At 42.2% G+C, this 12,537-nt stretch overlaps 1 protein-coding gene across 2 annotated transcripts in view; it reads right to left on the bottom strand.

Annotated features, from left to right (window-relative positions):
• COL22A1 (collagen type XXII alpha 1 chain) overlaps positions 1 to 12,537 on the bottom strand; it is a 316,179-nt gene that overhangs the window by 233,103 nt on the left and 70,539 nt on the right. For both annotated transcript variants that reach the window (XM_040433114.1, XM_040433115.1), the window contains exons 4-6: positions 12,171 to 12,282; positions 5,170 to 5,293; positions 1,008 to 1,283 (exon numbers count right to left, since the gene is read on the bottom strand). In XM_040433114.1, coding sequence (XP_040289048.1) covers positions 1,008 to 1,283; positions 5,170 to 5,293; positions 12,171 to 12,282 — 512 coding nt within the window. The remainder of the gene's footprint in view (positions 1 to 1,007; positions 1,284 to 5,169; positions 5,294 to 12,170; positions 12,283 to 12,537) is intronic.

Genomic DNA, 12,537 nt, shown 5'->3' with positions numbered 1-12,537 from the left:
CACATCCAGCATGTTCACCTCCACGATCGTCTGAGACCAGCCACCTAGACAGCTGCAGCAACTATCGGTTTGTATAACCAAAGAACTTCTGCACACACTGTCAGAAACCGTCTCAGGGAAACAACCTGATCAACTGTATGCGACGGAGATGTGTTGCACTGCGTGAGGCAAATGGTGGCCACACCAGATACTGACTGGTTTTCTGACCCCCCCCCCCCCCCCCGCCAAGGCAAAACTGTGCACATTTCAGAGTGCCGTTTCATTGTGGGCAGTCTAAGGCACACCTGTGCAATATTCATGCTGTCTAATCAGCACCTTGATATGCCACACCTGTGAGGAGGGATGGATTATCTCGGCAAAGGAGAAGTGCTCACTAACAGAGATTTAGACAGATTTGTGAACAATATTTGAGAGTAATGGGTCTTTTGTGTATGTAGAAAATGCTTCAGATCTTTGAGTTCAGCTCATGCAAAATGGGAGCAAAACCGAAAGTCTTACATTTATATTTTTGTTCATTGTATCTAATTTCTAATTATCTATCTACTGTATATATTATCTATATCTATCTATCTGTCAATCTATATCTATCTATCTAATATCTAATTATCTATCTCATATCTATCAATCTAATCTATCTATACATCTATCTAAGCGCTCATTCAGACGGCCGTATGGTGTCCACAAAAATGCAGATCCGTTTTTTTGCGGATTACTCACTTCTATTATTCACTTTTATGGGGCCCTTTTCTTCCATTCCATGTCTCAGCAAAACAAACGAAACATATCCTATACTTGTCAGTGAAAATAAGGACATGGCCCCATTGAAGTCTATGGGTCAGCAAAAAAATGGAATGTAATACGTTTTTTTGCGGACATGCTGAACTGTCATCTGAATGAACCCTAATATCTATCCATCTCTCTATCTATATTCTATCAATGTATCTACCCATGCAGAACTGTTCTCTACAAAGAAATGATGTTTTTCCTCATGTAGACATATAACTTACATCAATAGGAACGCTGTCGTAGAGGCGTTTGCCGATCACAGTCTTTCCCTGGATATCAATATTTTCCCGCTCCTCGATGGGTAGGGTCATGACCAGCTTGCAGTCGATGTACAAGGTCACAGTCTTCGCCTGCACCCGCAGCGAAATCTTATGCCAGTTACGATCAAACAGTTCGCTGACTTGGCCACTGCGGAAATTTACTCTGACAGCGTCCTTCGTGACCCCAACTGAGCTGTACTCCAAGGCCTTGTTCTCTCCATCCAGCCTCAGCGACACCTGTGAGTGAGAAATAATATGGAGATGACTCTCAGAAGTTTCCTGGTTAGTTACTCGTAATTGGACGCGGCCCATCTCCATTCATAAACCGCCTCTCAGAGGAGCCCTCTCCCTTGGTGGAATGGCCATTGTCCAAATGTAGATATTTTTCAGAAACAGTGCCCATGGGCTAGGTCAGGTATTGTGATTTTTGCCTATTCACTTCAATGTCAAGGGGCTGCAATTCCTGTCACAGTCTATTGTCAGGGGTGGCGCTGTTTCTGGGGGAAAAAAAGCCCTTTTCTAAGTGAGGACCCAGGTCTGACTGCAGTGCCAGTCTCTGGACAGGAGAAGCGCTGTGTATATAAAAAGAATTCATCATGACGATCTTGAGTATTATAAAGCAAGTCACCAAGTTGTCATCTCCTGGCTCTTGGAATGGTTGCCCTCTTCTAACTTAAAGTTGTCACCTCCAGCCCTAACTCTAACTCCATAGACTTCAAGTCACCTTATTTTGGATAAAGGTTGCAAAACTTGACTTGCTTTATAAAATTCAAGATCATCATGAAAGTTTCTTGATCATCATAGTAGTTTTCACCTTCTGGCAGTTGGAATAGTAGTCACTTTCTGGCAGTTTGAGTAGTTGTCACTGACAACTACTACAAGTGCCAGAAGGTGACAACTACTGCAAGTGCCAGAAGGTGACAACTACTCCAACTGCCAGAAGGTGACAACTACTCCAACTGCCAGAAGGTGACAACTACTCCAGGTGCCGGAAGATGACAACTACTTCAGGTGCCGGAAGATGACAGCTACCATATGTGCCAGAAGGTGACAATTATTAGTTTAAATGCCATTAGCTGATGACTACCCCAAGTGCCAGGAGGTGACAACTAGACCAGGTGCCAGAAGGTGACAACTACTCCAGGTGCCGGAAGATGACAGCTACCCTATGTGCCAGAAGGTGACAATTAGTCCAAATGCCATTAGGTGATGACTACCCCAAGTGCCAGGAGGTGACAACTAGACCAGGTGCCAGAAGGTGACAACTAGCCCAAGCACCAATAGGTGACAACAATGTAAACTTTTTATCATTTGTATTAATGAGTCAATATCATTTTTTTATTCATACAACTTTTTACTTGGAGAAGATGAGACCTGCACACCCTTCAATGGTGGGTGCTCACAGAAGACAAATGTCAGTCTTTTTAAATAAAATAAAAAAATCGGAAAAAATGAAAAAATAAAATAAAAAAGTTATGAAGAAATAATGAGAAATTGTGAAAATGATTGACTATGCGAGTTAAAATAAACTTGTAAATAACTCGTATTGTCATTCATTTTCACAATTTCTCATTATTTATTCATTACTTTTTAATTTTTAATTTAATTTTTTAATTTTTTCCACTTTTTTTCAATTTTTTCATTTTTGTCCACCCTGTATCTAACATAGATTTTTAACATCTGTACCTCTATTGTGTAAAACTATTGTGTACTACTTTTGATAATTATGCTTTCTGATTAATCTGATTATAGCGTCCATTTTTGGCAATTGATAAATGAATCAATACATCCTGGCTGCCCTCATCTTTCTTCCTTGGCTACAGTCATTCCTAAACACACACCAGTAGCCTCCTACTTTGTTGTAACTACATTAAAATGACATTAGATGTCCTTTTACAGTATGGTCAGAGCGCTTGCCCTTTCAGCCTCACAATACACTAAGCGCATGCGCGCGCGCCGCCTAGCTGGGTGACGTCAGTCCCTCTGTGCGTCACCTTCCAGGAGGTGCTAAGTTCTAACTCTCTACAAATAGGAGGCACGCCCGGCATGGCAAGATATTTCTACCTAGGCCACAGGTAACGTGTTCTTCCTGCCCTAATGAGTTTCACTCTGGTCTCTTCTGTTCAGACTTGTGCCTATCTCTTCCCCTGCTTCCTCATAGTGACCAGTTACATAGTAATTAGCACAGTATCTATGTGATAATATACTTACCTACCATTATACTTACCTGCCCTGATACCTATCTAATCTTATACCATCTGACAATCATGCTTCCCTTACTCAAGGCAATACACTCTAATCTTGGGCCCATAGCAATACATATATACGCATGTCTATACTTTTTTTTATCTATCACTCGACATAGACTACACTATTTACTTCCTTCCTCATGTTATATGATTTCGATAATTTTGTAAGCCCAGATATCCAATATATGCTGTTTTATATTCTTTTCAGACCGACCGAAACGTTGGGACTATTTTCATAGCCTCTTATTGATGTATATTCTGGATGGAAACTAAGTTCAAAATGATGTGAAACTGCACTTTATGTATTAAAGCATCACTTGAAAATAATTCCTTGGTGTGCCGTAGATTTCTCCATTGATACAACCTTTTACTGACCTTCAAAATTGTCGACGAATTGTAGTCATGTGACTGAAACTATATGACTGGGTATCAGGTTTTAATTGTCTCCATGTAGCCCCTTTACTTATACAAAAACCCCTGGATTGTACTGGACATTCCAGCTGAATTGTGCCTCTATAGACCAGATATCACACCTCTACACTCTCCATATTCTCATGGTCAAACACACGTGTCCGCTCTTACTTTTCCAATTTCCAGTTTTGTTAAGGACTCCAGTTTATCACAATACAAATTCAATATTTTGCATTATTGTGACCTGCTAGCAAAAACCTTGAGAGGCTGCAATTCACATCCCAACCACTGAATGGCCACATCTACTGCAGACCCATTGTCATGTACTTACCTGCTTCGATGTGGCTGCACTGCTGGCGTAAATCAGACCCGTTGACAGTGAGGCTGATCGGCCTATCAGGGAGCAGGGACGCCTGGCGTCATGTGCTTCCTATCAGAAGGCTCTTATCCTCACTAGTGTGTATTGTACTATTATTTGGATTCCTGCTATTGTGACTTCTGGATTGTCCCTGACCTTGCTCCTGACTACCGATTATTCCTCTGACATCATCTCCTGGTACTGACTCCATGTATATTTGACTCCTTTTTTTGTATCTTAGTGTTTGTTTTGATGTATGTCTCTGGTTTGGACTCTTGGCCTGATTTTGACCTAACGTTTGGATTCAGATCTGGTCCTGGTTTTGTCTGTCTGACTACTCTTTTACTCCACTAGGTTTAGGTCTCTGCACTTAGTCAAGTTATGGAGAGTCGCCACCATTTAGGGTAGATAGTGCAAGTAGGTAGGGACAGTTGTGTGGGTGGAGTACAGGTTTGCACTGTTCTCTATCCAACGTGAAACCTATTTATTGTAAACCCCCCCCCCCTTTTTATTTTTTTAAGTTGGTTATCTGCCTCTCAGGATAGGATCTGAGGGTACTATTTCTCCTTATGGAGAGTGTGTAGTAAGCTTAAGTAGTCATATAGGCGGGGAATTCATTCTCTGTATTCATGGAAAAGATATGCAAAAAATCTCTCTTTCCAAAAAGAAAAGAAAGCCGAGCTTCAGTGTTCAACCTCTTAAACAGGCCTTGAAGCATAACTTGGAGACTAGCTAATCCATTGTCACATCTGCAGACAGCTGTTTCAGGATGATTACCTTTCATCAATGCAGAGCAGAGAAAACTCACTTAACACATAAACTGACATGGAAAATGATTACTGAGACATCCCACCCTTCCCCCCCCCCCACCATGCCCACTTTTTCCGCCACTTCGCAAAAGGGCTGTGAGTGGGGTAAAGTCACAGATTTTGTTAACAAAACACCTTTGCGACAAAATCAGTGAGCTAAATATGCCAAAAAGTGGCGTAAAAAATTATAAATGACCACCCCAGTGTTTACATCTGAACCCACAGCAATGTTTCTGGGGCTGTAGAATAAAAAAAAATGATATTTTTGAAATCAATTAAAATATTTCAGAAGATACCTGTGGGATCCCGTACTTGTCAATAATTTGCCAGATGTACCAATCTTCCCTTCTAGAGGCCTTCCTGAATCTGAATGTCGTTACAAATGCATATTCATCCGGCAGACCTTGTGGAAATATATCCCTGTGTAAGAAAGAAATCAAAAAGGATATTTCCAACCTATTTCTTTATCCATATTAAGTCACAATGTAATTTACAGGAGGAGCAGGGCAGATGTATAATTCTTAAGGAAAATGTTTCAGTTGAACTTGTAATTGTTACAATTTGACTAAGGGCGCTATCCATGGCCGTCTCCTGGTATTCAACCCTTTAACCCCTCAACAGGGATCTGGACTTTGTTGCAGGGGAACCACCAGATTACAACCTCTTGGAGACACCATTTCAGAGCACTGAGGGATCAGGCTAAATCATAGTCAGGGACTGGCTGAAGTCAGGGCAGGCAGAGTATAGGCAATCCAAAGAACAGTCAAAGGGCAGGCAAGAAAGGATCAAAATAGTAAATCAGGCACAGGTCAGGCAGCGGAGAATCAAAGTCAGGAATTGGGCAAGTCAGTAGACAGGCAGACAAATGAAACAGCACACCTTCACAGGAACTTGCAAGCTAGAATAATCTATTGCTCAGGTACCTTGCCACAAGGGAAGGGGATTTAAATACCTAGAAGTGGCCAGCTATAAGCTGGGGAAGAATTAGCATGTGCGTTCATTAGCCCTTTAAGAGCCAGAAGGAGTTTGTGTGCCCTATATGCGGGAAGAAAAGGCCTTTGCCGGCAAGAAGCAGGCCAAAGGTTACCAAAGAGACACGTAGGACTGCAGCAGCAGGACCCCCTGCTGGAGGGTAAAACAGAGCCAGTGGGTCCGGACTACCAAAACAGCAGCAGGGTAAGTGGCGTAACACCTATGCTTACCAGGGGAGTCGGACAACTGCAGCCACGGGCCAGCAACATAACAGCAATTTATTTATTAAAATGTCTGCTTTTCCTATGTTTATGAGTCCGGTTCGTGATTCTATCAATGATTGATCGATTTCCCTAAAAAACCGCGCCTATCAGTTATCTGTCAATCACTGAGTAGGACCTCCCACTGGACTCCTAAGTAGTTAAATGGATTTAAATAAAGAAAATACAAGGTAAACTGAATCTTTTGCCACTGTATCAATCTGCTCAGCTCCTTCTGCTCTATATCATGCTGCATGCAGATACGACACCAAGTTTAAAATGAGGATCATCACAGAGAACCCATATGAGACCCTGATCAGCAGCTGAAGAGCAAACTAACACATGGATGACCTGTGTCCACCAAAGCAAGAGTTGCCATTGTGCATGGAGGGTTAAAGTGACCAGAAGACACTAGATCAAAGCCATTGGTCAAGAAGTTTGAAAGCCCAAAATAGTCCACAGAGTGGCGCCTAGGGGTGTCCTAATTTAATGTATTGGGGACACATTTGCAGGCACTTCACTTTTACTCTTTTGGCACACACCTTTGTGTTGCACTGATGTTCTTGCTAGACATCTTCTAGAAATTCTGTCTGGATGGCCTAGCCATAACGCCATTATAGGTGTCCCTCCTGGGGCCTGAAGGTATGTATAGCCAGGGCTGGTGCTCACCCTCATCCCCACACATGGTGCCTATGAGAAGACTATCTGTACTTCATCCAGCTACATTGCAAATTTTATTGCTTGTCTATTGCTATTTTGGTAACAGCCTGACACTGGCAATTAGGCACTTAATGGTGTAGTTATTTGTACACTGTATCACTGTATTATTTGGGTACCATAGGGGGTATCAGTAGAAGGTTATGCACATGGTACCATTAAACCTAAGATTGGCAATGTGTGACTCTTAGGTTCCTCAACCTCTTGTATCCTGGCTCTAAGCCGAACCTAGACTCTCGAGGATCTGAGACATGTTGTGGCGGCAGCTTAGGCAAAAACAAGTGCACAGAGGGTGAAGGAGGACACCGGTCACCGACTACTGCTGACGTTTGTTGAGCAGGGTTGAGGAATTTTGCCTTGCAATGGTCTGCTTTCTTGCACTTTATTAGTATCGTTTGGATGACAGAAAGCATGATCTTGGCCAGGGGTTAACCAATTTTACCAATGTAAGCACAGGATACATATTCAGTATCCCTTTAAATCCAGACTATAGTCAGTTTTACAACGATACCTAAACAAAGCACCATGTCAGCTCTGGGAGGAATGATTCACTGAGATTTGAGAACTCCTGTCAGTATTCTCCTGATGATTCTTTCATCGAGCGTCTATGACTACTGCCGTGATTAGACACATTAAATGGGAATCAGATGATCACAATCTTCCTGATGGGCCGCATCCCATGAATCAGGCTTCTGCTGCTTTACGTGGTATTTCAAGGTAATTACATTTTACATCAAAACAAATCAAATCCAACATTTTGTAACTTTCGCCCTTCTCACACTTGAAGTCTATACTGTATACTGTCATATACCATGTTGCAGTATTTTTCCTGCATCCAGTATCTGTTACTCTGGCTTTTGTTTTTGGCAGTGAACTACCTGGTATTTGGGAGTCATAGAAGACTGGAAGAAGAAGACTACACAAAGCCCATTTTTTTATATTAGATTTATTTATTTTTTACTTGAACTTTACTTTGCAAGCAATTCTACTAGTTATTGCTACAGTGGAGGCTGTAAGCCACTGCTACTCTGCTTTACTTACCCAACCGGCCGGACCCTTATCATGCTGTCTTCCTTCAAGTGGGCCCAGCCGCTGAGCTTACTCTATCCCTCCACACAGGCTGCCGCCTGCTTTCCAGCAAGACCCCTTCTCCCCTGCCCATAGGGAACACACGTGTGCTTCCTCTAGCTCTTGAAGAGTCAGTGCAAACCCATCTTAATCTTCTGGCAATCTTCGAATACTTAAGCAGGAAGGAACCTATTGCTCAGTGGAAAGGAGCCTGAGCAATAGGTTGCTTCCTGCTACGTTCCTGCATAGCTGTAGTGAATATTGTTCTGCCTGTGTACTGACTTCTTATTGTTTACCTGTATTGACCCTTTGCCGCCTGACTTGACCTGTGCCTGTTTACCCGTACTGATATAACATTGCCTTCGCAGACTTTGGATTCTCTCTGACTATGACTCAGCCTGATCCCTCAGTGACCTGCAGTGGTGTCTCTGACTCTCATGGGTCAGCTGTTAACCACACACAGGCTAATCCAGGAGGTAGTGGCTTCATGGCTCCCCTGCACCAAAGTCCAGATCCCTGAATTGGGAATAAAGGGTAAATAACTGGGACTGCCAGGATAACGTCCTTAGGATTAGCCCTGTCAAAGCTGTTGGTTAACACACTGGTTCCACACCCACTGCCGTGACATTGTTATTGGAAACGTCAGCAAGCTGCTGTCAGACACACCCCTAACAGCACTGAGCAGTAAAGCTTGCCAAGGAAACCTTCTAGCAAGTAGGGATTTGCCAAAGTGAGAAACCCCTTAACAATGGTCCTTTATTAGAGCTGACGGACAGTTAAAGACATTTCATAGAGACGCATCAGATGTTGCGATTGTCAGGGTCCATGTGCAGAGACCCCCTCTGTTCACTAGCATTAAGGGGAACTAGCCTATTGGAATCTCAGAGGCTGGACTCCACGGATGACATCTTCTGCATGATGCATCAGTAGTTGTTAAAATAAAAGCTGCAGATCCATATTGTGACATCCTGCCTTAAGTGCTGTGACATCACAACTGTGCCTTCTTCAGATAAGTGCTGTGACATCACAACTGTGCCTTCTTCAGATAACTGCTGTGACATCACAAGTGTGCTTCCTTCACATAACTGCTGTGACATCACAAGTGTGCTTCCTTCTGGTAACTACTGTGACATCACAAGTGTGCTTTCTTCTTTTAACTGCTGTGACATCACAAGTGTGCTTCCTTCTGGTAACTACTGTGACATCACAAGTGTGCTTCCTTTAGATAACTGCTGTGACATCACAAGTGTGCTTCCTTCTGGTAACTACTGTGACATCACAAGTGTGCTTCCTTTAGATAACTGCTGTGACATCACAAGTGTGCTTCCCTCAGGTAACTGCTGTGACATCACAAGTGTGCTTCCTTCAGACAACTGCTGTGACATCACAAGTGTGCTTCCTTTAGATAACTGCTGTGACATCACAAGTGTGCTTCCTTCAGACAACTGCTGTGACATCACAAGTGTGTTTCCCTCAGGTAACTGCTGTGACATCACAAGTGTGCTTCCTTCTGGTAACTGCTGTGGCATCACAAGTGTGCTTCCTTCTGGTATCTACTGTGACATCACAAGTGTGCTTCCTTCTGGTAACTACTGTGACATCACAAGTATGCTTCCTTTAGATAACTGCTGTGACATCACAAGTGTGCTTCCTTCTGGTAACTACTGTGACATCACAAGTGTGCTTCCTTTAGATAACTGCTGTGACATCACAAGTGTGCTTTCTTCTTTTAACTGCTGTGACATCACAAGTGTGCTTCCTTCTGGTAACTACTGTGACATCACAAGTGTGCTTCCTTTAGATAACTGCTGTGACATCACAAGTGTGCTTTCTTCTTTTAACTGCTCTGACATCACAAGTGTGCTTCCTTCTGATAACTACTGTGACATCACAAGTGTGCTTTCTTTAGATAACTGCTGTGACATCACAAGTGTGCTTTCTTCTTTTAACTGCTGTGACATCACAAGTGTGTTTCCCTCAGGTAACTGCTGTGACATCACAAGTGTGCTTCCTTCAGACAACTGCTGTGACATCACAAGTGTGCTTCCTTCTGGTAACTACTGTGACATCACAAGTGTGCTTCCTTTAGATAACTGCTGTGACATCACAAGTGTGCTTCCTTCTGGTAACTACTGTGACATCACAAGTATGCTTCCTTTAGATAACTGCTGTGACATCACAAGTGTGTTTTCCTCAGGTAACTGCTGTGACATCACAAGTGTGCTTCCTTCTGGTAACAGCTGTGACATCACAAGTGTGCTTCCTTCTGATAACTGCTGTGACATCACATGTGTCTTTTTCCCGTTAGCAGATGTATGACTCTTTTTGTCTACTTTGGGCCTTTTTATAGTATTGTTCCATGAACCATCCCTTGTGCAGGTATCAGCATGAAAGTTGGGATTACTGTATGTTTGTGACTGTCCTCATATCATTAATATACTGTATTCATTTTGCTTGTGGTCTTGTTTTTTTTTTCAAGTTATAACTTTTCTAATTTGAATGATAATTCCTACACACGTCGTTTTTTTTATATATTTTATAATTAATTTTTTTTTATTTTTTTCCAAATTCATTTTTCTTAACTACCTCTCTTATTTGTATTGCTTGATGAATTCATTTTTCTTAACCGTTCTGGGGGTTTTCGTTTTGCCATTTGTATTATAGCCCTGTACATATGTATCAAATTCACCAACTATCAAGGAGACAGAGGCCAGGGAATTATAAGAAAGAAACATCTTGAGAACTATGGGTCCTGTAGTTTTTTATTTTTTGCTGGCGGGTCATTTTCATTTTTCTCTCAGTCTATGAATATATTGACATTTGACATTCTTATGCTGAGTTCCTTCCGTCTGTCGCACAATACATGAGGCACGATCAGTATGTTGCGAAGGGTTATTAGGTGGGTGTGAAGGAATCTGGCATTGACTGCTCTATTATTATGTGATGGGACTTAGGGATAGCTGCCCCATGCTATGCAAGTCACATACAAATCTTTACATCAAGATTTTGATTGATGTAAAAAAAAAAAAAACAGACATCATATAGGACATGACAACCTCCTTCTAAGCCAAAACCAGCCCTGGACCTCATATGGATCCAGAGATCTCCCCATTCAATGCTCCAGCTGTTCTGTTAGGTTTATTTCAGACTGACATCTGGGGGCATGTCCTTTCTGCTTTAGCTCTATCCATGTAAGGCCTCTTTCACACAAGCAAATTTTCCGTCAGGGTGCAATGCGTTTTTTACTGATGGTTACCAAGAGATGGTAGATTGTTATTCTTCAGTTTTTCGTAAGAAAACGCATCAAAACCTGATTGCACCTGCGCGGAAACGCTAAATGCGATTGCAGACAAAACCGATTGAACTGGCGTGCAAAACCATCAGTTTTTTCCTGACTAGACCCTGAGAGAATCCGTAATGCTCGTGTGAGAGAGGCCTGACTGTCACAGCTTCTAACAGCAGATATGGCTGAAGAGTTAAACTGAGCGCGTGCGACCACCTCAGTAAGGTGGAGAAGAAATAAGGAAAACAACAAACAGAAGGTGGCGCCATACAGATGGATTTCATTAAATAATTCAGAGGCTATACAACATTTTTAATTACGTGCAATTACAAAAATATTCAGATCCAGGTGCTGGTTTAACAAATGTTTAAAAAAAATTGTGACAAAAAACCTTTAATGAATAAAACTCTCGAAGTTTGATAAATGGAGATCTTGTGTTTGGGGCACCCATGCACAATCAAGTTTGAGGGGCTTTAAGTTGAGTTGCCCACAACTAAGGATGGCCCACTATTCAGTTCTTCAAGGTAACTCCTTATCATACTGGTGTTTTTGAGTAAAGCTGTGTCCTTGCCGACTTCCTTGACCTTGCCAGACTCACCATCTACTTGCACCATTTATGATACAGGTGTTTATGGTGCTTCAGGGTGCAGTATGGGCTCTGAACTTGCAGAGAACACTACCTCTGCTCCCTCTTTAGCTAAACTACTGCACAGAGTTCTCCATCCACATGTATTCTTATAGACAATGTACCTATTACAGCAGTAAGAATGGCCACATTACACCCAGGTCTCATTGATCCATCCTACCTTTATTTTTGCGCCAGCCTGGCATTGACCTGAAGACCTAACCAGAGATGGATTGCTTGCTAAGGACTTGCTTCTTGACAATACCACTGAATAGGAAAAGTGCATTCCCAACAATCATAAAAATATGACTTGGCTTGAAATATTAATATTCAGATGTCTAGGACCCATGGACCGCCATTTGGTGGACTCACTCAGTTCTCTGTACGATGGGGAATGTCCCTAGACGCACGTAGGAGCTTTGCACCCCGGTCTCTCTCCCTCCGATGACGTCTTTTATGTTGAATAACTCCATGAGGTCAAAGCCTGTCATAAGAAGAGACAACACGGAAAACAGGTTATACCTTATAGACCATAAAACTTCCAGATAGAAGAAAACCTTCTGGTGCCACCTAGAAGAATATGGATGTCAGCAAGATGGACCAGCACCTTCAAGAGATTATTCAAGATGGTGGTACAAATACGAGTGATCTCAATATGAAAGAATGGTGAAGATCAAAATCTATCTATCTAATGTCTATAGTATCCATCTATCTATCTATCTATCTATCTATCTATCTA

This window comes from Bufo bufo, chromosome 5 (assembly GCF_905171765.1).
Source record: "Bufo bufo chromosome 5, aBufBuf1.1, whole genome shotgun sequence".
NCBI classification, from domain to species: Eukaryota; Metazoa; Chordata; class Amphibia; order Anura; family Bufonidae; genus Bufo; species Bufo bufo.
This window is presented reverse-complemented; position numbering and strand designations above follow the sequence as displayed.